At 48.0% G+C, this 26,085-nt stretch overlaps 1 protein-coding gene across 1 annotated transcript in view; it reads right to left on the minus strand.

Annotated features, from left to right (window-relative positions):
• The window catches only part of CSMD2 (CUB and Sushi multiple domains 2), a 668,360-nt gene that overhangs the window by 401,698 nt on the left and 240,577 nt on the right, over nt 1–26,085 (minus strand). Inside the window, exon 5 of the mRNA XM_079924609.1 lies at nt 15,759–15,966. Coding sequence (XP_079780735.1) covers nt 15,759–15,966 — 208 coding nt within the window. The remainder of the gene's footprint in view (nt 1–15,758; nt 15,967–26,085) is intronic.

Genomic DNA, 26,085 nt, shown 5'->3' on the forward strand with positions numbered 1-26,085 from the left:
TGCTGACTTATGGTGATATCTGTCCCGTTGCCAAAGACTCTGAGACCAGGTAGGTGGGACAAAGTGCTACCTGCCTTTCTTTCTGGTGGGGTGAGACGGGGATTTGAGGAGGGTGCTGAGATTCTAAGATGTCAGAGGCTCTATTTATTCAACAAACTGTCAGCAAACCTTGATGCCTGCCTGTTGCCAGGATTTTGGCTGAGCACTGAGGATTCAGGGATGCTGGGGCAAGTTCGTGCTCTTCAAGAGTTCATGTTGGGAGAAGGACGCTAGAGAAGAAGTGGCCGGTGCCAGTACAGCAGGAGTCCAGGGCGGGTGGGTGGGGAGGGAAGGCAGAGATGCTATCACGTCTCAGGATTTCACACACAAAGGAGACAGTTTTTGTGTGGGCCTCCACCAGGCAGATAAGAAGGTGAGGCTCGACTTCAAAGCCAGAGAGTTGAGACGTTCTAGTTCAGCATTGTAACCACAGGGCTTATCACAGAACCCAGCACAGAGCAGGCGGGCAAAAACATTTGTTAAATAAATTCATAAAGTTGGTTAGGAGTCAGTGTGCTTTGTTTTAGGTAACAGATGTGCCCGCCTGGCCTTGTGCATAAACCATAACCAAACATGTAAGTCAAACATAACCCAGGAGGGGCTTCCCTGGTGGCGCAGTGGTTAAGAATCCGCCTGCCAATGCAGGGGACATGGGCTCGAGCCCTGGTCCGGGAAGATCCCACATGCTGCGGAGCAACTAAGCCCATGCGCCACAAATACTGAGCCTGCGCTCTATGCTCTGCAACAAGAGAAGCCACCGCAATGAGAAGCCCTCACACTGCAACGAAGAGTAGCCCCCGCTCACCGCAACTAGAGAAAGCCCGCGTGCAGCAATGAAGACCCAACGCAGCCAAAAATAAACAAATAAAATAAATAAATTTATTTAAAATGTATATATATGGAAATTCCCGGGTGTGTGTATATATATATATATACACATACATATATATATATACGTATATATATATATATCTGGGGATTTCCATGCCAAGAAATTCGATAACGGAGCCATTCATAAGAAGATGGAGCGTTTCTTAATGGGCAGAAATCCACCCACACCCTATTATTGCCCTGGCAAGAGTTCTGTTTAGGCCCAGCGTGGCCCTCAAACTTTCATCTACTTCAAAACACCTGAGAAAATAGTTACAAATACTGAATTTGGGCTCAATCCTCAGAAATTTTGGAGTTAGTAGTCTGGGGTAGGACTTGGGAATCTGCATTCCCGAACGCCTTCTAGGCAAGTTTTTTGATTCAGGGAGTTGGTTGGTGCATCACAATTTGGGAAACAAGGGGTGCGTTCTAGAGGGTATTTTTTTTTTAATCGGGGGTAGAACTGAGAGAGATCAGGAGCTCTGGGGCTCCTGGAAGCTGCTGTGTCTTGCCACCTCTTCTCCCCTGCCCATCACAAGACAGACAGATGTCCCTCTATTTCTGGGGAAGACAGTCAACTCCTGATCAGCCCATTTCCTACTTCATTCTTTGATGTCCTTCGTAACCTCTTTCCCCAAAGCTTCCTACCCTCCACCCGTTTGTGGTCCCCCACTTTAGTGCACATGGGGATCCCATGGGAGCTTTACAAATACTGAAGCCCAGCTCCCACTCCTGGGCATTCTTTATTTTTTGCGGTACGCGGGCCTCTCTCTGTTGTGGCCTCTCCCATTGCGGAGCACAGGCTCCGGACGCGCAGGCTCAGCGGCCACGGCTCACGGGCCCAGCTGCTCCGCGGCATGTGGGATCTTCCCGGACCGGGGCACAAACCCGTGTCCCCTGCATCGGCAGGCGGACTCTCAACCACTGCGCCACCAGGGAAGCCTCCACCCCCTGGGCATTCTGACTTAGTTAATCTGGGTGTTGGTTCTAACGGGCATCGGGATTGCACTAACTGCTCTAAATCCTATATCCCTGGCTTTCCTCTGGCCCAGAGAGCAACGTCAACGGATCGCTCTGCTTTCTCTGAATCTCCCCCTTGGCCATAGGACCAGTGACCAGAAGAGGAATCTGGAGGAGAAAGATGGAGCCACACGCAAGACATGCAGGACCAGCCTTCGGAGGATGGAGGCTGCAGACTGAGGATAAAAGGGGTCCCCGGCGGTCACCGGGTTCACTCCTGCAGTGGGGAGCCTGTTCATCACCCTGATTGCCTTTTTTCCTGTCTCCCTGGGGTTTGTAGGCAGGAGGCAAAGAGCACAAGAAGGACTCCTGGTGCGACAGGTTGCCGGCAAATTGATTCTGCCCCAACCGAGGCAGGCGGAGAGAGCAGTGCTCATCAAACCTCTCTCCTCCTTGCTGCCAGGCCCAGTGTGCTGCCCGGTCAGAGGAAGTGAAGGGATAGCTGAAACTGACGTGGCTTCAGAAATTGACATCAGGTGCCAGACAGGCATCTGCTTAACAAACTGGCTAATTTTAACCTCTGTCTCCCAGACCCAAACTCTTTTGAAGGGAAGGAACAAAAAAGAGTGATATTTAGCACATTTCTATTTCTGTGCTCCAGTCTCTCTCTGAGGTGGCAAGTTTGAGCCTAATTGATTTCTTAGTCAAAAGGAAAAAAAAAAAAAGACAAAAAGGGAGAACAACAACTGAGAAAACTTAACCTCACTCACGTTGCAATCAAACCTCTTCAGTTCTGCCGACTGCTGAGCTTTTTATTTTTTTAAGACTGGCCAAGTGACTTGCATAATTTAAGATCCTTTCTAGCACTGATCAACCTGCCCTGGCCGAGCAGTTTGCTGATTAATTATTAATCAGACCGAGTTTAGGATGAGTAATCAGCAAGAGTCAGGGCTAATTTGCAAATGTCCCCCAGGAAGGTTATTACTTAAAATACTTGGTGGAGAGGCTCCATGTTAACCTTTGCAATTAGCCCCAGGACACTGTTACTGGTGAGGCGGAAGCAAGTTTCTCCTCCCAACAAGCCGGTCTTGGACACCTACTAAGGGCCAAGCCCCGCCTTTACAGGTTTTCAGGGTTCTGCAGGCAGTGGCGGGGGAAGGGAGGGAACAGAAAAAAGACAAATCCATAAGTAAGCCACAAAACATCAGGGACTGACAAATACCTAAAATAAAACAAGATGTTGTGTTAGTGAGGGATTCCTTTAGGTTGCATGGACAGGGTAAGCCTTTTTGAGGAGGGGAAATTTAAATGGAACTCTGCATTTCAAAACAGCCAGGTCTTTTCTGTGTTTTTTCCTGTGGGTTTTTGTTGTTGTTGTTTGTTTGTTTTTGACCTATGAAGGAAGAGGATCTTAAACCCTGGCAAAAGCTAGTGCAGGCCCCAGGAGGGAATCTGCTTAGCCCATCCAAGGGGCAGGAGGGAGGCAAGTGGAGCTGGGGTGCAGTGCGTGGGTGTGGGTGATAGGATGGAAGTCAAAGAGGTGGGCAGTAAACCCACAGTCTTGTAGGATTTTATTCTAAGTATGATGGGAAGGCATTGGCAAGCCTTAAACAGGGGAGACATGATGTGATGTGTAAATGTCAGGCACTCCAGCTGCTTTATGGAGAATGGACTACAGCAGGGGTAGAAGCTGGGAGACAAGGCCCTTGAGCAGCCAGATGCCGGTGGCATAGAATGGGCAGAGCAGCTTCTTCTGGGGAGTAGACAGAGGTGGAGAAGGCTGGGAGAGGAGAGAGTAGCGGGAGAAGGGCATGTCCTATGTCCATGGACAGATGAATGAATAAACAAAATGTGGTATATACAGACCGTGGAATATTATTCAGCCTTAAAAGGGAATGAAATTCTGATACATGCTATCGTGTGGATGAACCTTGAAAACATTATGCTACCACAAAAAGAACAAGTATTGTATGACTTGTAGTCAAATTCATAGAGATAGAAAGTAGAATGGTGGTTACCAGAGGATGGGAGTGGACGGGGAGTTATTGTTTAATGAGTACTGAGCTTCGCTTTTGGAAGGCAAAAAAAGTTCTATAGATGGACAGTGGTGTTGGTTGCACAACAATGTGAATGTACTTAATGACACTGAATTGTACACTTAAACATGGTTAAAATGGTCAGTTTTATATTACGCTTATTTTATCACAATTAAAAAAAAAGTCTGTTTCGAAGTGTTCATTTTGAGATCCTGCTGAGATTTTGAGATTCCTGTTCATATATATGGAGCCCAAAAGGTCCCTTAGGGCTGGACATTGAAATTGAGAGCCACTGGCGTATAGATGATTTTGAAAGCCAACCTGTGATTCATTGAGATTACCTGGGAGGGAGGGTAAACGGAGAAGAGGAGGGTCCCAGGGCCCCCTGGGCAGTCCACATGTAAAGGGTGGACAGGGGTTGAACTGTGGAGGAGACAGCAAACGAGACAGAGAAGGAATGGCCATAGACAGCTAGCTACGTGGTTTAAGTCAGCTAGGAGAAAGAACTAGTTTAAGGACAGATGGCCAGTGTTATGTTCCCAAGAAGGCAAGTCAGATGAAGATGGAGGAGTGACACTGGTCACCGGCAATCTTCCCAAGGCTGTAGCTGAATGGGGCTGAGAGGTGGAGGAGTCTGGTACGTGCTGTTTTTGTTTTGACTTCAGATGGTAGATGTTAGAACATGTCTCTATGTTCTTTAATATTAAGCAGTGTTTAAGAGGGAAGAGAAAAATGATGAGTGCAAGAAAGAGAAGATGTCTCTAGCAGGGAATCCTTGGAGAATATGAGAGCTGGAGCGTAAAGGGAGGGGCAGGAGCGAGGGCATCTGTCTACTGAAATGTGAGGTGTGGCAGAGATACTGGCTCACCCACCATTTCATCTGCTACCATGTTTCCAGGCCCCCTTATGGCTAGGCTGGACCATGTGACTACTTTTGGCCAATGAAACATGAGTGGGAGTGATACGTATCATATCTGGGCTGGGGCAGTGAAAAGCCCATGCTGGATTCTCTACTCTCTTTGATGGTGGAGCTATAAGATCCTAGAGCCTGGATACCAGCCTCCCCCCCACCGCCCGCCCCCGCATGACTATGTGGTTTGGAGCCACTCTCATGATAGTTGTGTAGCATGAGCGAGAAATAAAACCTTGTGGTGTCACACCAATGAGCGCTAGGGTTAATGAAGTTCAAAGAAGGAAGTGGCAGGAGACAGGACTGGGGTGGGAGGCAAGGGCTGGATCAAGGAGGGCCTATGAAGGGCTGGAATTTTATTCTGTAGACAATGGAAGATGATTGAAAGCTTTTGCCTGGGGCTTAGCATGTCAGATCTGCATTTTAATTAAACCATTCTGGTAGCAGCGGGGAAGATGAATTGGAGAGCGACAAGAAGCTGAGCAATCAGCAAGGAGGCTATTACAACCCACAAAGAAGAAAAGATGATGGGCTGAGCTGGGGGAGTGGTAGGAAAGACGGCAAGATATGCTATAGGAGGTACATTGGGAGAATTTAGCAATTAATTGAATGTGGCTGGTGAGCGAGAGGGATTAGACAGGGATGATTCCCAGAGTTTGGGTGACTTGGTAGAGGGCGGTGCCGTAAACTAAGAAAGGAAACAAACCCTGTGACCATGTTAGTCGTCGATTATGAGTGAAGTTGGGACCTGTCGAGTTGGAGACACTGGGGGGACATCAAGGTGGAGCTGTCCAACAAGAGCTGGCTCCACAGTCTGATGCTCAGTGGGGAGGCCAGGCTAGGGAGCCAGAGTTGAGAGTTGTAAAGAGACAGGTGGTTTAGCTGAAGCCACGGGAACAGATAAGTTTACCCAGGAAGAATGTGTGGAATGGACAGAGCGGGAAGACAAGAGCAGGATCTTGGAGTCACCAAAGAAGACAGAGAAGGAGTGGTCAGAGGGGTCAAGAAGAGTCACAGACAGTAGCTCGAGAAAAAAAAAGAGAAAGGAAAGTTCCAAAGGGAGAAATAACCAACAACGTAAAGGAATGTAGAAGTATCCAGTAAGATGAGACCTAAAGACGATCGACCTTTAGGCGTTGACATCGGAAGTGCTAGTGTTTGGAGTTGGGGTTGGTTCTCTCATGATGATCTTAATAGGAATGGTTTCAGGGCAAGGCTGGGGGTAGAAGGCATGGTGAAGTAGGTGGGAATTATTGGCGACAGAAGAATTAGAGGCAGCCAAGATAGACCACTTCCAAGAACGTACATGAGAAGTTCTCAGGGACACTGGAGTTCTACTATTCCGTGAAGCCTCACCGTTTTTTTCAAACCAAGCCTGCCCTCTCCTTTCCCAAATGACGGAATCTGTTGAGCTCAACAGTGACCAGCTGCCATTTTATCAGACTGTCAAATGCTAGTTTTCTCTGTGAATACTGCTTCCCTGGTGAGGCTGTGGGTGTCACACACCAGCCACTGGATGAGGAGAAGCTGGGATTAAAAGAAATATAAGCTCAGGGTTACAACCAGGGAGGTAGGGCGGTCTTAGGAAGCCAGAAGAGACTGTAAGAGCAAGGGACAGGCAAAAGCCAGTGTGAAACATGGGCTAGGTGATGCCAAAAGTGAGTAGAACAAACATTTGTGGCCAGGTGCGAAGAAGAAGACCAGGACTGGGGCCTTGAACGTTGAGAACGAACTAACGTCATTCTGGAAGGCAGATCATACCAGAATGACGGGCCTCTGGAAGGGGACAGCTCCTTCCTTCTGACTTAGCGGCACCATCAGGCATCTGGCAGCTCCTCAAGAGAGGGCAGCAAGCGCATCTTGCTGTCTGGTGCCCTTCAAGGTCCTGGCACGGGCCGCCACGCAGACGCCGTACTTATTACCAACCTGTTGCATGCAGTCAGACCCACGGGGTACAGGCCAGCTGTCTGACCTCGGCTTCCCACACACAGAACTTGGCTGAATCGCCAGCTCTAGAGGAGCCGACGTGCCGACAGCGAACAGCCCTGGCTCACTTCCTGCCCCTTCCAGCTGCGGCTCGTGTTCTCTTCCTGAGAACAAGTTCTCAGTGATGCAAACAAGGAAGTCACGTTGATACCCTGTGGCATGTGCGGGAGCCCCAGCCTCACTCCCCAGCTCTCCAGGCCTGTTCTGCCAGCAGCACGCTGGGGCACTAATCCCTTCTCACTGCTCGGCTGCGGAGCCAGTGATGCTACTTCCATCTCTGATACGGGAGATGAGATTTTAAAGGGCTGGTTATTTATGGGCTGGCTCCTGATGGAGACAACAGATGCAATTTCATGGGCTCCATGAGAAGAGAACAGCTTCTTGGGCTGGCTTAAAGCATTGTGATGGGGCAGGAAAGGAGAGGGAAGCAAGGGTGTCACAGACCCACAGGAAGGCGGCAGGTTCTGAGTCTTGGCTGGAACAGGCCCATCCCCTTGCCAGCTCAGCTGCATCTCTGAGCATCTCTGCCACCCCGACACCTTGACCCTGCCTTGCTCCTGGCATTCAAACAGTCTGAAACCCCAGAGGACAGGCATAGGCCTACGCCACTTCCCTGTACGAAGTTCAAAGGAAAATAGGGCATTGTGACGATGGGCCTTTACATGTGCAATTCCCTCTGCCTGAAATGCTGATCCTGAGTTCCTCCCATGGTGGCTCCTTCTCAGTAGTCAGGTCTTAATCTTAGATCCTACCCCCTCAGAGAGGCCTCCCCTGACCCCTTTATCTTATTAATGTCTCCATCGCTATTATTCCCCATCCTGTTCACTTCCTTCATGGTGCTTATCACAAGTGTATTTTACATTTAGTTTGTGATTCTTTTATTAATGTCAGTTTCCCCCAAGTAGACCAGAAGTCCCACAAAGACAGGGGCTTTATCTGTCTCCTCCACCATTGTATTCCCAGTGCCAAGCTCAACGTCAGACAATAGAAGGGCTTAAGTAGTTTGTGTGAATGAATTATGATGGAAAAATGATGGCAGTAAAGATGGAGATGGTAAGGCTGACCGAGATGTTGAAGGAGACACTCTTGATGAAGATGATGCTGGTGCTGGTCCTGAAGATGACTTCTCAAGGCCCTGCCAGAGTATTTATTTAAGTACCGAACTTTTCAGCCATAGCTATTGATCGTCCCGTGACCATCTCCACTAGTCTTATCCCAAAGACTGTGTATCAGTAACCAAGGGCACCTGTGTCCCTGTATCTCCTTCCTTGCTATGGCCTTAACTTCTCTCTCTGTGCCCATTTCATGCTGGGGAAGCCAGCGAGCATCACCGTCCCTCAGTACTGCTCCTTCCACTGTGTTCCTCTGGTAAATGATCCCACCACAGTCATCTAGCCAGAAGCTTGGGATTCACTCCACACTCCTCCCCTGCCTTCATTCCTCCTTTCCAATGAAGCCCCCAAAGCAGTTGATTCTATATCTGAGGTGTTTTCTGATGTCAGCTCCTCTGCTCCATCCCTTTACAACTGCCATAATTCAAGGCTGGATGATCTCTTGCCTGAGGGGTCACAGAGTTTTATAGCTGGTTTCTGAGGCTTCTAGTTGAACCCAATTAAGATTCAGTGTGATTACGTTACTTCTCTGCTTAAAATACTTCAATAGCTTTCTGCAGTCTGTGGAATCCTCTCCCAGCTTATGAACATGGGGACAAGGTTCTTCATGACCCATGCTCTTCCTGTGCTCATCTCAGGCCTCATATCCTGTCCTTGCTTTCTTGCACCCTGTACCCCCCACTTGCAAAGCTCCAAACACACCAAGGCCTTCCTGCTCCATGCCGGTGGCAAGCTTTTACTCACCCCTCGGTTCAACTCAAAAGTCATCCCCTCTGGGACTCATTTATCTGAGTCCTCCCAGCAGCCCCTCCATCGTGACGGAAGACTGAGACCTTTTTTTAGAGGATGTCCTTTGTTTCCATCTTCCCAGTGACCCTGTATTCCTTTGGTGACCCACCTCTTCTCCACTCCCAGTCAGAGGTGTGGGCAGGAAAGATAGTCATTTGACCTGGGAGTGGCCAATGAGAACATTCTCTAGCTATACTGATATTGAGGGTGGAGCACATGATCCAATCTGGTCCAATCAAAAATCATCTGAGGGCTTTTGTGGAACCATTAGGAAAGACACACTTCCTTTCTGCTAGGATTGCTACACCAGTAGGATGGAGGAAGCTGATGGCAGTCACCTCTGCTACTTCATGGGTAAAGCTTGCCTGAGACTGAAGCCAACCCACGGGAGAACAAAGCTGTGGGAGGGGGAGAAGCAACTGTGGACATCTGCAGTTGTGGATAGCTGCACGCCTTGATCCAGCAGTGCTTGTAGCCAGTCCCTGGACTTTTCAGTTACAGAAGACAACATATTCCCTTTCTAGCTTGAGTCAGCTGGAGGTGGGTTTCTATGTCTTGAACCAAAAGAATCCTAGCTATTACATTTCTTTTTTAGCCCCTATGGGAACTTCTGTATACCTCTTAGAAAAGTACCTAACACATGAGATTGTAAAGCACTTAATTATATGCTGCCTCTTCACCCTGACTGTGAGCTCCAGGGTCCTGTACAGTGCATGGCTATTACTTAAACATTTGTGGAGTAAATAAATAACTCCTTGGGGATGGGACTGTGTCTTTGTCTCCCTAGCACCTAGCAGAGCCTAGTTCATAGAAGGCTGGCAGTAAATGATTACCAAAAATAAACAGGGGAAAAGTAACAAAGAACCAAAATGATCTAAACCAATGGTTTGACAAAGTATATGTGAATGAATAAATAAGTGAGTAGTTATTATTAACAAATCTCCATTGGCATGCTGTTCTCATTCTAATTATATCTGAATCTAATGACTCCTGAATGAAATAGCTAGTTAAAAGTCATTGAGATCAAATGGTTCTAGTTGGCTCAAATTCCATGTGTAAAATGCTTAACAATTAAAACTCAGTCTTTCAAGAGGATAAAATGTTACTAGCAAAATTTTCAAACTGAATGTCTCTAAAGTAGATGGGAGTTTTTTGTATCCCTACCTATAAAAACAAAAGCAAACAAGTGAAGGGAAACAAGGTCAAGAAAACCCCTCAAAGTTGAATTCAGAGAGTAGGTTGAACCTGCTTTCCAGGGAAGTTCTGTTTTCAAAAACAGCTGAAGTCTACTGGGTGGCCCTGGGGGCAGGACCTGGGAACTCCAGACAGTGGAGTCGACTTTCTTCTATTCTTCTCCAGGTGGAAGGGGCCACCAAGGCTCAGAGGTAGATGTCAGAGCCCCCGGGTGGGGGCACGGTGGAGAAAATCTTCACTAGAGAATCCCTGGGACCACTTCCTAGATCAGGGAAGGGAGCTCTTACATTGGCCAGGAGGCCCAGGCAGCAGTCCTAGAATGATGCCCACCCGCCCCTCATCTCCATCTCCCATATCAAAATGGTACCCACCCTTCAAGGCCCAACTCAACTGCAGGCCCCGCCTGGAGCCCCAGGACAATGTGCTCCTCTGAAGCCCTGCAGTGTGTTCTCCTTCCTTTTCCTACTTTACATGTTTGGTGGAGGCAAGTCTGTCACATAGAGGTCTGTGGGGAGCTTGGCTTGGGGGTGTGGGCACACAGAGAATGGGCAGCAGATCCCAAATGACTGGAGTGAAACAAAGAATGAAAATTGAAGTATATTGAAGGAAGCAAGGAAGAGAGGCTGGGAATCACAGCAGAGACTGATGCACAGAAGATGAGAGAGTGGTCCTGGGGTCTACACAGACATCCCAGGTGTGGGACGGAGCCATACGCACCCCCAACAAACACACGCCGGTGGCTGACACTTCTGCTGGCCCCCAGAAAAGGGCGGCTTCAATTCCGAGTGCAGGTCATGCCCTGCCCGCCCTCCCTGCCATAGGAGGAAATTGCCAAGGGGGTGGGGGCGGACAGCGGAAGGGGAGGAGCGAAGGAGGGAGGAAGGCCCTACAAACTGCGTCTTCATCAATCAGAGACAGCGAGCGGGTCCTAGGTAGAGATGTTCCTCCCCTCTCTCTGCAGTGCTCTCCTGGATATCCTTTCCATACACTCTGCCCCTGCTCTCCAAATCTGCAGGCCGCTGAGGGCAGGGGCTGTGCCAGGCTCCGGGGGAGCGCCCCTGCTTCCAGTCCGGCACAGAATAGCCATTGGTAGCTGAATGAGTTGAACCTTCCTCTGCTTTTCTAAAAAGCAGCTAATTGGCCAGCCTGGGGCCGGATCCAGGCAGAGAAGAGGTGACGCCGCCCGCAATGTGCTCACAGAGTGCAGCTCCGGGAAGACGGTTTCACCCTCCACCTTCTGACCTTTGCAAGGGCATCCTCTAGTCTGACCCAGGGGCTCTCTGCCAGTCTGCCTTACCTGGTTTCCAGGCAATTCCCCTGGGAGCTGGATCAGGCAGCGTGACCAGCCTGTGTGTGCCTTTCTGCCTGGTAAGATGCCACTGGTGGCAGGCTGGGAGATGGCCTCATGGGAGGCTCCGAGTGGCTGGAGATGCCTCTTCTTACCCTTTTCCCCTCAAAGAGTGAGCCCCTGCCTCTTGTCCCCATCCCAGGACTATTATTCCTACTATAAACCAGGCAGCAGTTTGCATGTGTATCCCTTTCCATATGCTTTGTAGGTTGGTAAAATGAGCCCCATTTTTCAGATGTGGAAACTGAGGTTCAGAGAGGTTAGTAAATATCCTGAGATTACACAGCTGTTAAGAAGTGGATCTTGGTTTTGAGCCCAAGTCCATCTGACTCCCGAGCTTGCTATCTCCCCAGTTAGATGCCAAGGTGCAGGCTTGACACGTAATCCTGGAGACGCTGTACAGACCTCACCCCTGTTCTTGGAGGAGTGTCTGGCTTCCTCTCCTTCCTTGTAGACCAGAGGAAGCGTCTGGTGAGACTCCAACGGAGAGAGTCCAGCATGAGGCAGAGGGAGAAGGGGACAGATTCTGGGTGGACTTTAACTCACTGATTTTCTCCTTGACGGAGAGGCCGGCTCTGTAATGGGCTGACAATTATTTCTCCTCGTTACGATAACACGATCCTGATTCCCTCCAGGGACCCAGAACCCCGGGTTTTAAGAGTCTTCTGCATCCCTCAGCCCCAGCCCTCTGAAAATCCAGGGACCTCATGAGGAACTGGAGCAGCGGTGAGAGTATTTACCTAGAATTGGAGGGGAAGGAATGGGGCTCCCTGAAGGTCATTGCCAAGACTGGGTCAGAGCAGAAGAAAGACCACCACCTACCCCCGAGAAAGATGAGTGACAGAAAATCTGGCCCCTAAATTGAGTTCGGTGAACTAGAACTAGAAGTATGTGCGTGTCAGGGGGTTTGACCTGGTGATGCGTATATGGCGATGACGTGGAGGGGTGTGTGTCCTTTGGCTGTGTGTGTGTGTGTGTGTGTGTGTGTGTGTGTGTGTCTGTGTGTGTGTGTGTGTGTGTGTAGTGGGGGATAGTGGGGGAGTAATACCAAATCTACTATGTGGATTTTAACTCTCAGGCAATTCAAACCCAGCTTTTGCTCCTGGTCAGTCGCACACACAAGAAGGCAATTAACTTTAGGGAGAGTAAGTCTAAGATGCTTGAGACCCTCTCAGCATGTCAGAGTTACAGGGTTCAGTGCTCACCATAGTAACAACCTTTTCCTGCTCAAAACGTGTATGGTGGGATTCCCAGAGGCCAGTGATGGACAAGCACAACAGGAATCAGCAATCCACTGATTGACGCATATACATCACAGGACTTTATAGTTACGGGCAAACGACGCTATTATGTACCCTCCTCCCACCTCGGTCTTTCATTATGTCAGTGCAATTGATTATATCCTGCTGTATTTTTGGCTTTGAATTGTCCTTTGTTTTATGGAATAATGTTCTGAGGAGTTGGCAGGTTTTCTTTTTTTTTTTCTCTAATATCCTTACTTGGCAAAATAAAAAATTATCAACCCTGTACTTCCCCGATTGTTTGGAAATTTTACTAGTCCATGAAATCCAAACCAGAGGAAACCCTAATTTAAACTCTCCTATTTATATTCCCCCTTGGGGTAGGAGGACAGTGTGGAACCTGAGTCAGGGACAGTCTATGCCACCACCCTCTTCTGAATCAGCACGAATCTGCTACCCAATAAGGGAGATAGCGGACTTTTTTCTCTCAAAGGTGTCTCTGTTTTTCTCAATAGATAAAGGGATGCCCAGTTGTTCAAATTCATCTTTTCTAAGAAGATCTGCTGTCTTTCTATGCTTGGTGCATAGAGAACAGGCTCAAGAGAACAGCCTAAAATCGTAACGTATGCTGATAAAAGCAGTATACTTATAAACCAGGAGCATCACATTTTCACAGGAATCCTGGGATACATAAAGGAGAGGGGCTGGGGAAAGAGCAGGTTCTTTGCACATACGTCCTGAGCCTCCATCCTGAGCCTCCAAGTTTGCTTATCCGTAGTTGCTATGCAGGTATAAATTAGAACAACAAATGCATCCTGCCTGGCAATGCATCAACCCTGTAAATAATTATAATTTAATCTTAGAGGAAAGAGTTCTGAATGACTCCCTTAACGATTTCCTCTGCTAAATTCCTTCCCCACTGAGTGACTGAATAGGAAAAGGAATAATCTTTCAGATTTGCTTCACTCCAGAAGTTTGGACAACCGTGTAGACCCACACCTGGGGGGCAGAAGCTGTGGGAGACCATTTGGCCCGCAGACAAACAAGTGAGTGGAAGACGCTTTGGGGCTGGAAGAGAGGGAACCGGCAAGGATATTCATCTTCCTATCTGTTTACAGAAGTGAAAACTTGGAAACAATCTATCAAGAGATCTGATTGAGTACATTGTGTCAGTGTCACGAGGGAATGCCACACAGCCGACAATCCTTCAGAAACATAGCATGATTCCTGTGTGGGCTGGCTAAGAAGATGGGCTTTCAAGTCCAACTAACCTGGGCTTGAATCTCAGCTCTGCCCCTTACTACCTGTGTGACTTCAAGCAAGTGACATAACCTCTCTGGGCCTTGTTTTCCTCATCTGTAAAAGGAGGAAGATTATGCTACCTACCTCATAGAAGACGAAATGAAATTATAGCTGTAAGAGCTTAGAATTAGCCTGCCAAATATTGATAACAAAAGCTCAATAAATACTGTTTATTTACGAAATAAATACTATTATCACACCTATTATACTTTGGGGACATCTGTCATGACACAAGGAAAAAATTTTCATGATATAATGTTAAGTTAAAAGTACATAACTACTGATATATTTTAAGTTCCTAATTTTGTAATATTAAAATATATATAAGTGGCCAGCTAGCTCGATCTAGGCAAAGCAAAAAGGCCAAAGGGGAATACATCAAAATGTTAATACTTGTTATTCATTTCCTTATACCTTTTAATATTTTCTGTGTTTTCTATAAGGAGCATATGTATTACATTTATGACCAGAAAAATAGGTATTTTACAAAAAGAGTCAGGGGGACAGAAGGTCTTCAGGCTGGGCAGGTCCCTGGGAGTGCAGTTCAGTGAAGAGTCATCTAGAGTTCCACCCCAACTCGGAGCACCAAATATCTAGCCCCTGGCCCTGGACCAGCCTCCACACAGCAATTAGTCATCAGCTCACTGACGTCCCTCTCAACACCCCATCCAGGGTAGCAAATGACCTGAAGTGGCCAAGTTCACGCGACGAGCCGATGACACCAAGGTCTCCTGACTCCCAGGTCAGTGTGCCTTCCAGTACACCAGGAAATTTGAGTTTCCCGGTTCCCAAAGCTCTAAGTCCCTATTTGGGAGGAGTCTGTTACCACTGCATCCCTCTCAAAGAGTCATACGTGGCTTCTGTTGTGGGTTTGTCTGACTGTCTCATCCTCAAAGGGCCATGTCCTTCTCAACTGGCGTCTCTACAACATAGCACGAAACCTGGTACAAAAGAGGTATTCGATATCCGCGGACACCTGTTTTCTTCCTCGCCCACCCTTCCTCCCCGTCTCCGCCTGTGTCCCCAGCCCACTGACCACTGTGTCTGCCTTTCCGAGGCGCTATCTGCCCCTGACTTTTGTAGCTACCACTTTCTGCTCCTCTCAGAGCCCTCGGTGACACCTCCTCTGCCTCCGTCCCAGGCACCGAGCCCTGCTTTCCCCAGCGCCGCGCAGCAACGAAGGCTACAAAGAAGCACACCTAAGTGCTCCTTCTCTTGGCTCCCGACGTGCTGACCCAGGTCCCGGTGGTGCCCTTATCCTGACAACAGAGCCACCAGGAGAATACGAAAACATGTTCTGAACGCCACACCACCACTCTCACAGCTTGTCACCCAAACAGGAAGCTAAACACTCCCAAAGTCGACCTCAGTCTGGGCACGTCTCTGGGAGACCACAAGCAACTAGGGCTGGTGAGCCCTCATCATCCTTCTCTTCCCAAACCTGCCAACACCAGGTCTCCATGGCAGCGGAGTACACATCCCAAAAGCCCCGCTTTGTGGTAAAGCCAGAATGATAGAGAGCAGGCTAGTCCTTCCCGCAGAAATCGCGACACAATGCCTGTCCCATCTCAGAGCCCTGGGGATGGGAAACGCAACCGCCACTCAGGGCTCTATTCCCTTTGTTGGATGCTTCCAGAAATGGAACAGTATTTCAAATCATTTCACTGAGACCCTGTCCATGTCCTGAGACCAGAACACTGTTAGTCTTACTGCAAGTCACTCGACCAAGGCCCATCCTGTAATTCTTCAGCAAGGACGTGCTTCAAATCAGATACGAAAATCACTGTAAAAATTTACCCCAGCTCTAAAAATACATAGTGATTTCTCATTATGATGAGAGGAAGGCTCTTCAGCAGTGGGTGGAGGAAGTGGCAAAGGGGCCTTCAGCTACAGGTCCAGGCGCTGAGGAGACCACATCCCAGTAAGCCACAGCTGCAGGGAACAGGGGAGGGGGCGGACAGGCACGCTTACCAGAGGGAGGAGCCTTCAGTCCCCGTGACTTCCAGAAAGTCGTAACCGTCCTCCAGCTGGAAGTCAATAAAGACCAGGGCGATGGTGTCCCCCAGCTCGGCCAGGATGGTCCAGGTGCAGTCGGCATTGTTGTGGTACTCCGAGGGGAAGTGCGGGCTGGAGATGATGCCGCTCTGGCCCCGCAGGGTTCCGCCGCATGCGTCGTCCGCTGTGGACAGAGACAGGAGGCTCACCGTGAGTCGGTCAGGTTCCCAGGCCCTGGTACTCATCCTGCGCTTCACCCACGAGAGGCAGGGAGGGTCCTGGGACATGACGTGCAGAGAGGGTGCCCCGAGACCCTAGTCTGAGTTGGCCTCATAACAATGATACTAAGCACTTCCAAAGCTCTTATCACGTGCCAGACCCCGTTCTGAGAATTTTAGTTATCACTGCTCTCAATGGACAGATGAGGAAACCAAGGCACGGGGAGGTGATGTAACCTGCCTGAGGTCACACAGCCAACAAGCTAGGCTAACGAGTTGGGTGAACTGTGCCCTTTGGAGCACGTTTTTAACGACGATACCACACTGTTCTGCAACGACCAGGAAGGAAGGAGAAATCAGTTGTCACGTTTATTTCCACGGTCACGACTGTGGTGACCAGGATGTTTTTTCCCACCAGATCTTGGTACACCTCAGATGGGAGGGAACAAAACAAAAACTCAGCACAGCTCCCTTGGGCAAAACTCAAAGGGCATTCCAGGCCCGTCACAGATTGGCCGGACCTCTGCAATCTTCCCTCCTGCCCCTTGGGCCCAGGCCAGCTCTGTTCTAGTGCTGTGTGTGGTCAGACCTGCTGGGCTCTGTTCACATCGCTCCCTCTGCCTGGGATGCCCCTTGTCCACAGCAAGTCTTCTGATGCTTTGAGACCCAACTTCAAAGCCACGTCTCGGTAACGCCTCGTTTCCCCAAGCTTTTAGTAATGGATCTCTCCTCTGTGCTCCTGGAGCAAAGTGTCCAACTTCAGACACGGTACTTGGCACTGTTTGAATGACCTGTCACATGTCTGTCTGCCACTCTAGGTTCTGAACTTGCAGGGAATCCCCAAGGGTTGGGACCACGTCTTACTCATCCCTGCAGCACATCCTGGTGGAGTGGCACTGCTCCAGCCTAAATCCCAGCTGAGACTTGCTATTCAGAAACAATGATCCAAGGAACATGCTCTGACATAAAGTAGTTAAGAGCACTGGTTTTTCAATTATTGCAGACTCAATGTGAATCCCTCCTCTAGGGCTTCCAGCTGGGTGACTTAGTGGACGTTATCCAAATTTCCTAAGCCTGCCCTCCTGGAGCTTGTATGCAAGTAAGTGATCGTAATCCACTTAGCATATCATGTATTAGACATACGGACTATGTTGTAAAGAAAGGAAAAATGCAGTATCAGGGTTCAAACGTGTATCAGAGGCAGCAGAGTAACAACAATCAAAGCTACTGCTTATTAAGCACTTCCACTGTGCCAGGCGCTATTCTAACTACTCTACATATTTCATGACCCTACGAAGTATTATTCCCATTTTACAGGTAAAGAAACCAAGGCACAAAGAGTTTCTGTTATTTGCCAAAGGCACAGCGTATAGTGATTAAAGGAGCTGGGATTTTTAAGCCCAACAGTCTGATTACAGGGCCTATGCTCTTAACCAACACATTCTTGTCTCCCAGGAGTATATTTGAGGACAGAGATAAAGCAGTACATTACTTTGCTTGGGTGAGTCAGTTTGGGAAAGCTTAATGCAGGAGGCGCCATTAGAGCTGGGTTTTGAAGGATGACTAGGAGATCATTAGAGAAGAAATGGAAAGGCATTTATGAGAAAAGAGAACCAAAGGTCATAAGCATGGAAGCCCCAAAGCACAAGGCATATCTAAGATAAGTAGTTCTAGATGGCCTAACACAGAGTGAACAGAGAGGAATGATGGGCGATGGTACTGGAAATGTAGAAGGAGCCCCATGACAGAGAGTGCTGGGCCCAAAAAGATTGGAAGCAGCGGACCATATTGGAAAGAAAATGGATTTTAGGATGAGGAAGGTGAAGATTTGAATTCAGGTTCCACAGTTTGCCAACCATGGGACCTTGGCTGATTTATTTCTCTAAGCTTCATTCTGCTTCTCTGTAGAATGGCTTCTTATGACAACTGAATGGCATAATTAATGTGACAGTACCGAGCATTAGCCAGAGACTAGCACGTGTTAGATGCCCAACTGGTGCCAAGTTCTCCTTTTCTTTCCACTTCATCTTGAAGATCAAAGGCAGTGAGGAAACAGGATTAAATTTGCATCATAGAAAGACCACTGTGGCCGTGGCATAGACGAGGTCTGAGCTGGGGGAGCGGGCAGGATGCCCTTGATAGTGCAGAGTCACCAAAGTCAAGGTGAGGCCAGATGTGATCTGAGCTACGGCCCTGGGGGGGTGGGGGGAGGATCTGATTGAGAGATAGCTGGGAAGTAGAATCTACAGGACGAGTGGTCCAGAGGGATGAATTCCAGGCTTCAGCTACGAGCATCTGGATGGATGAAAGGTGCCGCTTCCTGCAGCAGGGAACCCAGGAGGGGGGCATCTTGTGGTGCGGAAGGCAACCAGGGTTCAGTTCTGGACACCAGGGCTGAGTGTGTGCGGGGGATGAACCAGTGGAGAGATGGAGCTGACAGTTGGATAAACAGAAGCAGTGTGGGATGGAGATAAAAGTGAGTTTATTCAGTGGCCCCGAACTATTCTTACGAATGTCGTTCTACAGGGTCACCGTCTATTTCAAGAGAGTGAGCCCATTTCTACATGCCAGCTCCCTGGTATGTATGAGCACAGAAATGAAGGCACGTCACTCAGTAGGGACTCATGAATGTTTCCCTCCCACACTCATTAAGTGAGCACCTACTGTGTGCCAGACACTGGGCCAGGACCAGCACTACATCATGAAAAGCTTGATTTCATCCCTGCCCCAAGTGTTTCTCACACACAGTGGCTCCCCAGAATTGTTATAACCAAGGTGTCGAGGCACAGCGATAGCAGATGGGACTTAGGGAAGGCTTCACACAGGAGGCAACATTCGTGTTGAAACATTCATTCATTCAACAAATGTTTACTGAGTGCCTATTATGTGTCAGGCACTTTTCTAGGCGCTAGGGATTCGTCGGCAAACAAAACAAAAGAAAATCCCTACCCTCATGGAGCTTACGTTCCAGTCAGAGGGAAACAGACAATACCCAAGATAAATAAGTAAACCCTATGGTGAGTGAGGTGGTGATAAATGCAGAACGGAGATGGGGAGTATTCTGCACTGGAAGTGGGGGTATGGACATCGCAGAAAGGTGGTCAGGGAAGGCCTCGCTGAGGAGCTGACATCTGAGCCAAGACCTGAAGGAGGGAGAGGGAAAGCCAGACAGTTATCTGGGGAAAGAGCAGTCCAGATGGAACAGCAAGTGCAAAGGCCATGGTGTGCAGAGGCCTGGCACTGTTGAAGGGCCCGGAGCACTGGAGTGAGGAGGAGAGTGGCAGGGACGAGGCCCCGTGGAGGACCTTTGAGGCCATTGTTAGGGCTTGGGCTTTAACTTGAGTGAGATGAGAAGCCAGCGGATGGTTCTGAGCAGATGACATGATCTGACTGGTGTATTAACAGGATCCCTTGAGGTGCTATGCAGACAACAGACCAAAGAGGAAGACGGCAGAAGCAAGAGCTTGTCGAGGCTATGGTGATGGTTTAGGAGAGAGATGATGGTGGCCTGGACCAGGTGGTACTAGTGAGAGGGAGTCAGTGACTGACTGCATTTTGAATGCTGAGCTAGCAGGATCCACTTCAACTGAGGGCTGACTGCCCGGTAGGATCAGGCGAAAGGGTGTCCTGGGCAGCGGAAAGGCAAGAGCAAGGCGGCTACAGGGGTGAGAGCGTCATTTAGGGACTTGGTCAGGACTGTGTGAACTCAAAGAGCAAAGGCAGAAATGGTGGAGCTGGGCTGGGAGGGAGGCAAGGGCTGTGCTGTGAAGGGCCTCGGATGCCAAGGAAAGGAGCTGTGGGTCTATTCTCTCCCTCCTCCCTTTCTCTTTCACTACCTCCAATCCAGGTGCCCAGGCCCCGTGAAGGGAGGAGGGAGGGAGGGAAGGTAGGCAGATTGCCTTGCCTAGCTTTAAATCTAGTTTGTCGGTGCTATTTGTTTGTTGTATCAAATCACACGGTATTTCCACCCTGGGTATCTCTCTGGCAGGAGCCTATGAAGTTTGACATTCAAGGCAGGGTTTGTCTCCTTCTGATGTAAATCACTTCACTGTGACCACTACCAGGGAGGTAAGCTACAGAAGCCAGCCAGCAAGCGGGAATTTGTCAATGTCACTCCCAGCAAGCACTGGGCCTGCTGGCCCCAGTAGTCCCACATTGGCCCTGTCTACAGCAGGTGGAAGTGTCTACACCCCTAGCCACAGTGGCTTCATCTTGGCTGCACTGAAGGTTAGGAAAATCATGGTCAAAGAAGACACACTTAACCTGGACCTTGAAAAAGGAGTAGGAGTGTGCTGGAGGGAGAAAAAAATAAGGGGCTCCCGGCAGAGGAAACAGGGCATCTGGAGGTGAGGGGGTCCGAATGGGTGTGGTGTGCTTGGGGAGCGGTCGGCTTTCCTCCAGATGAAGGTGCAGGATGCAGAGGTGTGTGATGGGGTGGACGTGGAGAGGAAGGTAGCGGTCAGCTCAGAAAGGCCCTGGTGGTCTTGCTAAAGGGATGGATTCTACCCTGCAGGTGTCGGGTAGACGTGCCAGTTTGTCAGCAGGGAGTGAGAGCCCAGGTCTGCTTTAGAAAGATGACTCCCGGTCCCCACGTGATGGATGGATGATGTGGTTTTGGGGTGGCGAGTGTGCCCAGTGGGGAGAAAGCAGCGAGGAGAACGGTGAAGAGGCTGTGCCCGACGTCAGAGCCTGAACCCGTGGCCGTGGGAGGGAAGAGAAGGAACAGAAGAGATTCAAGAACGAGGCTGGGGGAGAAGCAAGAGGATGTGGCTTCCACCACCCAGGAGTGGGCTGTGAAGGGGAGGAGGGGAAGAGCATGCTGAGGTCTCTAACAGGGTAACAGTGCTGAGGATGACAGGGATGCGGGATGGTGATGACCCCTTCCCCGCCCCCACGCTGAATGTGAGTGCAAGAGGGATAGGCAGGTGGGCCTGGAGCCTAGAGACCAAGAGCCCAGGAGTGGGCGGGATGAAGAGGGAGCTGGCTCCACGGGAGCGAAGATGGCCAGGGGCAGAAGACATTTAACGGGCAGCAGGCAGAAGCAGAGGCTCCTGAAAGGAGCCTGAGAAGGAGCTCCCACAGGCCTGCAGTCCACACGGTCTGCGCGTCTAGATGATGACGCAGCAGCAGAAAGGCTGCAGCGGAAGCAGGTCTTGGGGGAGAGAGAACAACTCCTCAGCCTCCTGCCTGGTTCCTGGTTCTAGAAACCCTTCTAGGTATCCATCTTATGTCGTTCCCAACACACCCTGACCAAGACCGTCCTCATCCTCTCCTCCCACGACACTCAGCCTTCTTCCAGTTTCCTGTCTTGGAGGGGGCGTGTCAGCACTATTCACCCCATGCCTCATGGCAGAGCTGGGGGACATCCTCAACCCCTCCTGCCCCCCACACGCAACAGTGACCAAAGCCTGTCTGTCCTTCTAAGCGGCTCTTGATTCGGTCTCCTGTCTTCACTGCATCTGCTCTACCCTAAGCCACATCGTGGTCCAAGCCCAGCCATGAAGTCTCCCTCCTATGTCTAAGCATCCCTCCTGCCCCAGCACACCCACTCCTCACACAGAAGCCTGAGTGATCCCAAACAGTACAGACCTGATGACACCACGCCCTTCAGCAGGGACCTTCGACAACTGCACTGTCACTCAGAATATCCTATCCGGGGGCTGACATGGACCTCACAGGGCCTCGCCTCATACCAGCCTCTACCTGCCCACTTTCTGTAACCACACCGGCCTCCTCCCAGCTCTTCTGTTGCACCAAGCATCTCTCTGCCCAAGGACCTTTGAAAGTGCTACTTTCTCTTTCCGAAAACGTCTTCCCTACCTCCTTAGGCCTGGCTGGCCCCTGCTTAGCCTTTAGGTCCCAGTCTAAGTGTCGCTTCTCAAGGACCATTCCAGAAACAGAATACCCCTTCTCCCCATCATATACTTTTAGAGCACCACATACTTTCCCATAATCAATTGATCAACTTAGTAATTTATTTAATGTCTAGACAGTAAAGTCCATGAGGGCAGGGGCCATGTCTGTTCTGTCCCCAACAGCTACCACATTTCCTAGTGTATAGCAGGCACCCAATAAATATCTGTTGAACAAATAAATGATACAGGAAACTGAACCTCAGAAAGGTTCAGAAGGTAACTTTGAGAAGGTGATGCAGTACGTGGCCAACTTAGGATTCCAGCTGAGTCTCTCTGGACCAGGACTGTGGTCTCCTCCATTACATCACACTTCTTGAAACCAAGCAGGATCCTGTTGGATATTCCCAGGGACAGACCCTTCCCTTCCCACACCTAGTATCCCCCACCTCTTGTTTCTAAAATATCTTTAGCCTCCACGATCAGCCTCCTTTGGTATCAGCCTCCACCACGATACCAAAACCAGACAAAGATGTCACAAAGAAAGAAAACTACAGGTCAATATCACTGATGAACATAGATGCAAAAATCCTCAACAAAATACTAGCAAACAGAATCCAACAGCACATTAAAAGGATCATACACCATGATAAAGTGGGGTTTAGCCCAGGAATGCAAGGATTCTTCAATATATGCAAATCAATCAATGTGATAAACCACATTAACAAATTGAAGGACAAAAACCATGTGATTGTCTCAATAGATGCAGAAAAAGCTTTTGACAAAATTCAACACCCATTTATGATAAAAAACCTTCTAGAAAGTAGGCATACAGGGAACTTACCTCAACATAGAAAAGGCCATATATGACAAACCCACAGTCAACATCATTCTCAATGGTGAAAAACTGAAACCATTTCCTCTAAGATCAGGAAGAAGACAACGTTGTCCACTCTCACCACTATTATTCAACATAGTTTCAGAAGTTTTAGCCACAGCAATCAGAGAAGAAAAAGAAATAAAAGGAATCCAAATTGGAAAAGAAGAAGTAATACTGTTATTGTTTGCAGACGACATGATACTATACATAGAGAATCCTAAAGAGGCTACCAGAAAATTACTAGAGCTAATCAATGAATTTGGCAAAGTAGCAGGATACAAAATTAATGCATAGAAATCTCTTGCATTCCAATACATTAACGATGAAAAATCTGAAAGAGAAATTAAGGAAACACTCCCATTTGCCACTGCAACAAAAAGAATAAAATACCTAGGAATAAACCTACCTAAGGAGACAAAAGACCTGTATGAAGAAAACTATAGGGGCTTCCCTGGTGGCACAGTGGTTGAGAGTCCGCCTGCCGACGCAGGGGACACGGGTTCGTGCCCTGGTCCAGGAAGATCCTACATGCCGCGGAGCGGCTGGGCCCATGAGCCATGGCCACTGAGCCTGTGTGTCTGGAGCCTGTGCTCCTCAACGGGAGAGGCCACAACAGTGAGAGGCCTGTGTACCGCAAAAAAAAAAAAAGAAAAAAAAAAGAAAACTATAACACACTGATGAAAGAAATTAAAGATGATACAAACAGATGGGGACATAGACCATGTTCTTGGATTGGAAGAATCAACATTGTGAAAATGACTCTACTACCCAAAGCAATCTACAGATTCAATGCAATCCCTATCAAACTACCAATGGCATTTTTCACAGAAGTAGAACAAAAATTTTCACAATTTGTATGGAAACACAAAAGACCCCGAATAGCCAAAGCAATCTTGAGAAAGAAAAACGGAGCTGGAGGAATCAGGCTCCCTGACTTCAGACTATACCACAAAGCTATAGTAATCAAGACAGTATGGTACTGGCACAAAAACAGAAATTAGATCTATGGAACAGGATAGACAGCCCAGAGATAAACCCACACATATATGGTCACCTTATCTTTGATAAAGGAGGCAAGAATATACAGTGGAGAAAAGAGAGCCTCTTCAATAAGTGATGCTGGGCAAACTGGACAGCTACATGTAAAAGAATGAAATTAGTACACTCCCTAACATCATACACAAAAATAAACTCAAAATGGATTAAAGACCTAAATGCAATACCAGACACTATAAAACTCTTAGAGGAAACCATAGGCAGAACACTCCATGACATAAATCAGAGCAAGATCCTTTTTGACCCACCTCCTAGAGAAATGGAAATAAAAACAAAAATAAAAAATGGGACCTAATGAAACAAAAGCTTCTGCACAGCAAAGGAAACCATAAACAAGACAAAAAGACAACCCTCAGAATGGGAGAAAATATTTGCAAACGAAGCAACTGACAAAGGATTAATCTCCAAAATTTACAAGCAGCTCATGCAGCTCAATATCAAAAAAACAAACAACCCAATCCAAAAATGTGCAGAAGACCTAAATAGACATTTCTCCAAAGAAGATACAGGATTGCCAAGAACACATGAAAGGATGCTCAGCATCACTAATCATTAGAGAAATGCAAATCAAAACTACAATGAGGTATCACCTCACACAGTCTGAATGGCCATCATCAAAAAATCTACAAACAATAAATGCTGGAGAGGGTGTGGAGGAAAGGGAACACTCTTGCACTGTTGGTGGGACTGTAATTGATACAGCCACTATGGAGAACAGTATGGAAGTTCCTCAAAAAACTAAAAATAGAACTACCATATGACCCAGCAATCCCACTACTGGGCATATACCCTGAGAAAACCATAATTCAAAAAGAGTCATGCAATGAACCACAATGTTCATTGCACCTCTATTTACAATATCCAGGACATGGAAGCAACCTAAATGTCCATCGACAGATGAATGGATAAAGAAGATGTGGCACATATATACAATTGAATACTACTCAGCCATAAAAAGAAATGAAATTGAGTTATTTGTAATGAGGGGGATGGACCTAGAGTCTGTCATACAGAGTGAAGTAAGTCAGAGAGAGAAAAACAAATACCATATGCTAACACGTATATATATGGAATCTAAAACAAAAACAAATGGTTTTGAAGAACCTAGGGGCAGGACAAGAATGAAGACACAGACATAGAGGATGGACTTGAGGACATGGGGAGGGGGAAGGGTAAGCTGGGATGAAGTGAGAGAGCAGAATGTACATATATACACTTCCAAATGTAAAATAGATGGCTAGCGGGAAGCAGCCGCATAGCACAGGGAGATCACCTTGGTGCTCTGTGACCACCTAGAGGGGTGGGATAGGTAGGGTGGGAGGGAGATGCAACAGGGAGGAGACATGGGGATGTAGGTATATGCATAGCTGATTCACTTTGTTATACAGCAGAAAGTAACACACCATTGTAAAGTGATTATACTCCAATAAAGATGTTAAAAAAAAAGTATATCTAGCTGAGAGCTAACTTAGCTAGTAAGGTTCAAAATGATTCAGTAAAAAAAAAAAAAAAAAAAAAAAAAAGCATGTACCACAATGTTCATTGCACCTCTATTTACAATAGCCAGAATGTGGAAGCAACATAGGTGTCCATTGACAGATGAATGGATAAAGATGTGGCACATACGTACAATGGAATATTACTCAGCCATAAAAAGAAATGAAACTGAGTTTTTGTAGTGAGGTCGATGGACCTAGAGTCTGTCATACAGAGTGAAGTAAGTCAGAAGGAGAAAAACAAATACCGTATGCTAACACATATATACGGAATCTAAAAAAAAAAAAAGTTTCTGAAGAACCTAGGGGCAGGAGAAGAATAAAGACGCAGATGTAGAGAATAGACTTGAGGACACGAGGAGGGGGAAGGGTAAGCTGGGACGAAGTGAGAGAGTGGCATGGACATATATACACTACCAAATGTAAAACAGATATCTAGTGGGAAGCAGCCGCATAGCACAGGGAGATCAGCTCGGTGCTTTGTGACCACCTAGAGGGGTGGGATATGGAGCATGGGAGGGAGATGCAAGAGGGAGGAGATATGGGGATATATGTATATGTATAGCTGGTTCACTTTTTTATAAAGCAGAAACTAACACACCATGGTAAAGCAATTATACTCCAATAAAGGTGTTAAAAAAAAGAAAAAGGTTTAGCGTCGTAGGCCTTCCCTGCATCCCAAAGAGTACATTTAATTAGAAAAGTGAAACAATGCAGAAACAAAGGAAAAGAGTCAAGCAAGACAAAATAACAAAAGTTTGGCCATAAAACAAAGTCAAGGGCCTTTAGTTCCACCTCAAG

The sequence above is a fragment of the Stenella coeruleoalba genome (genome assembly GCF_951394435.1).
Source record: "Stenella coeruleoalba genome assembly, chromosome: 1".
Taxonomy (NCBI): Eukaryota; Metazoa; Chordata; class Mammalia; order Artiodactyla; family Delphinidae; genus Stenella; species Stenella coeruleoalba.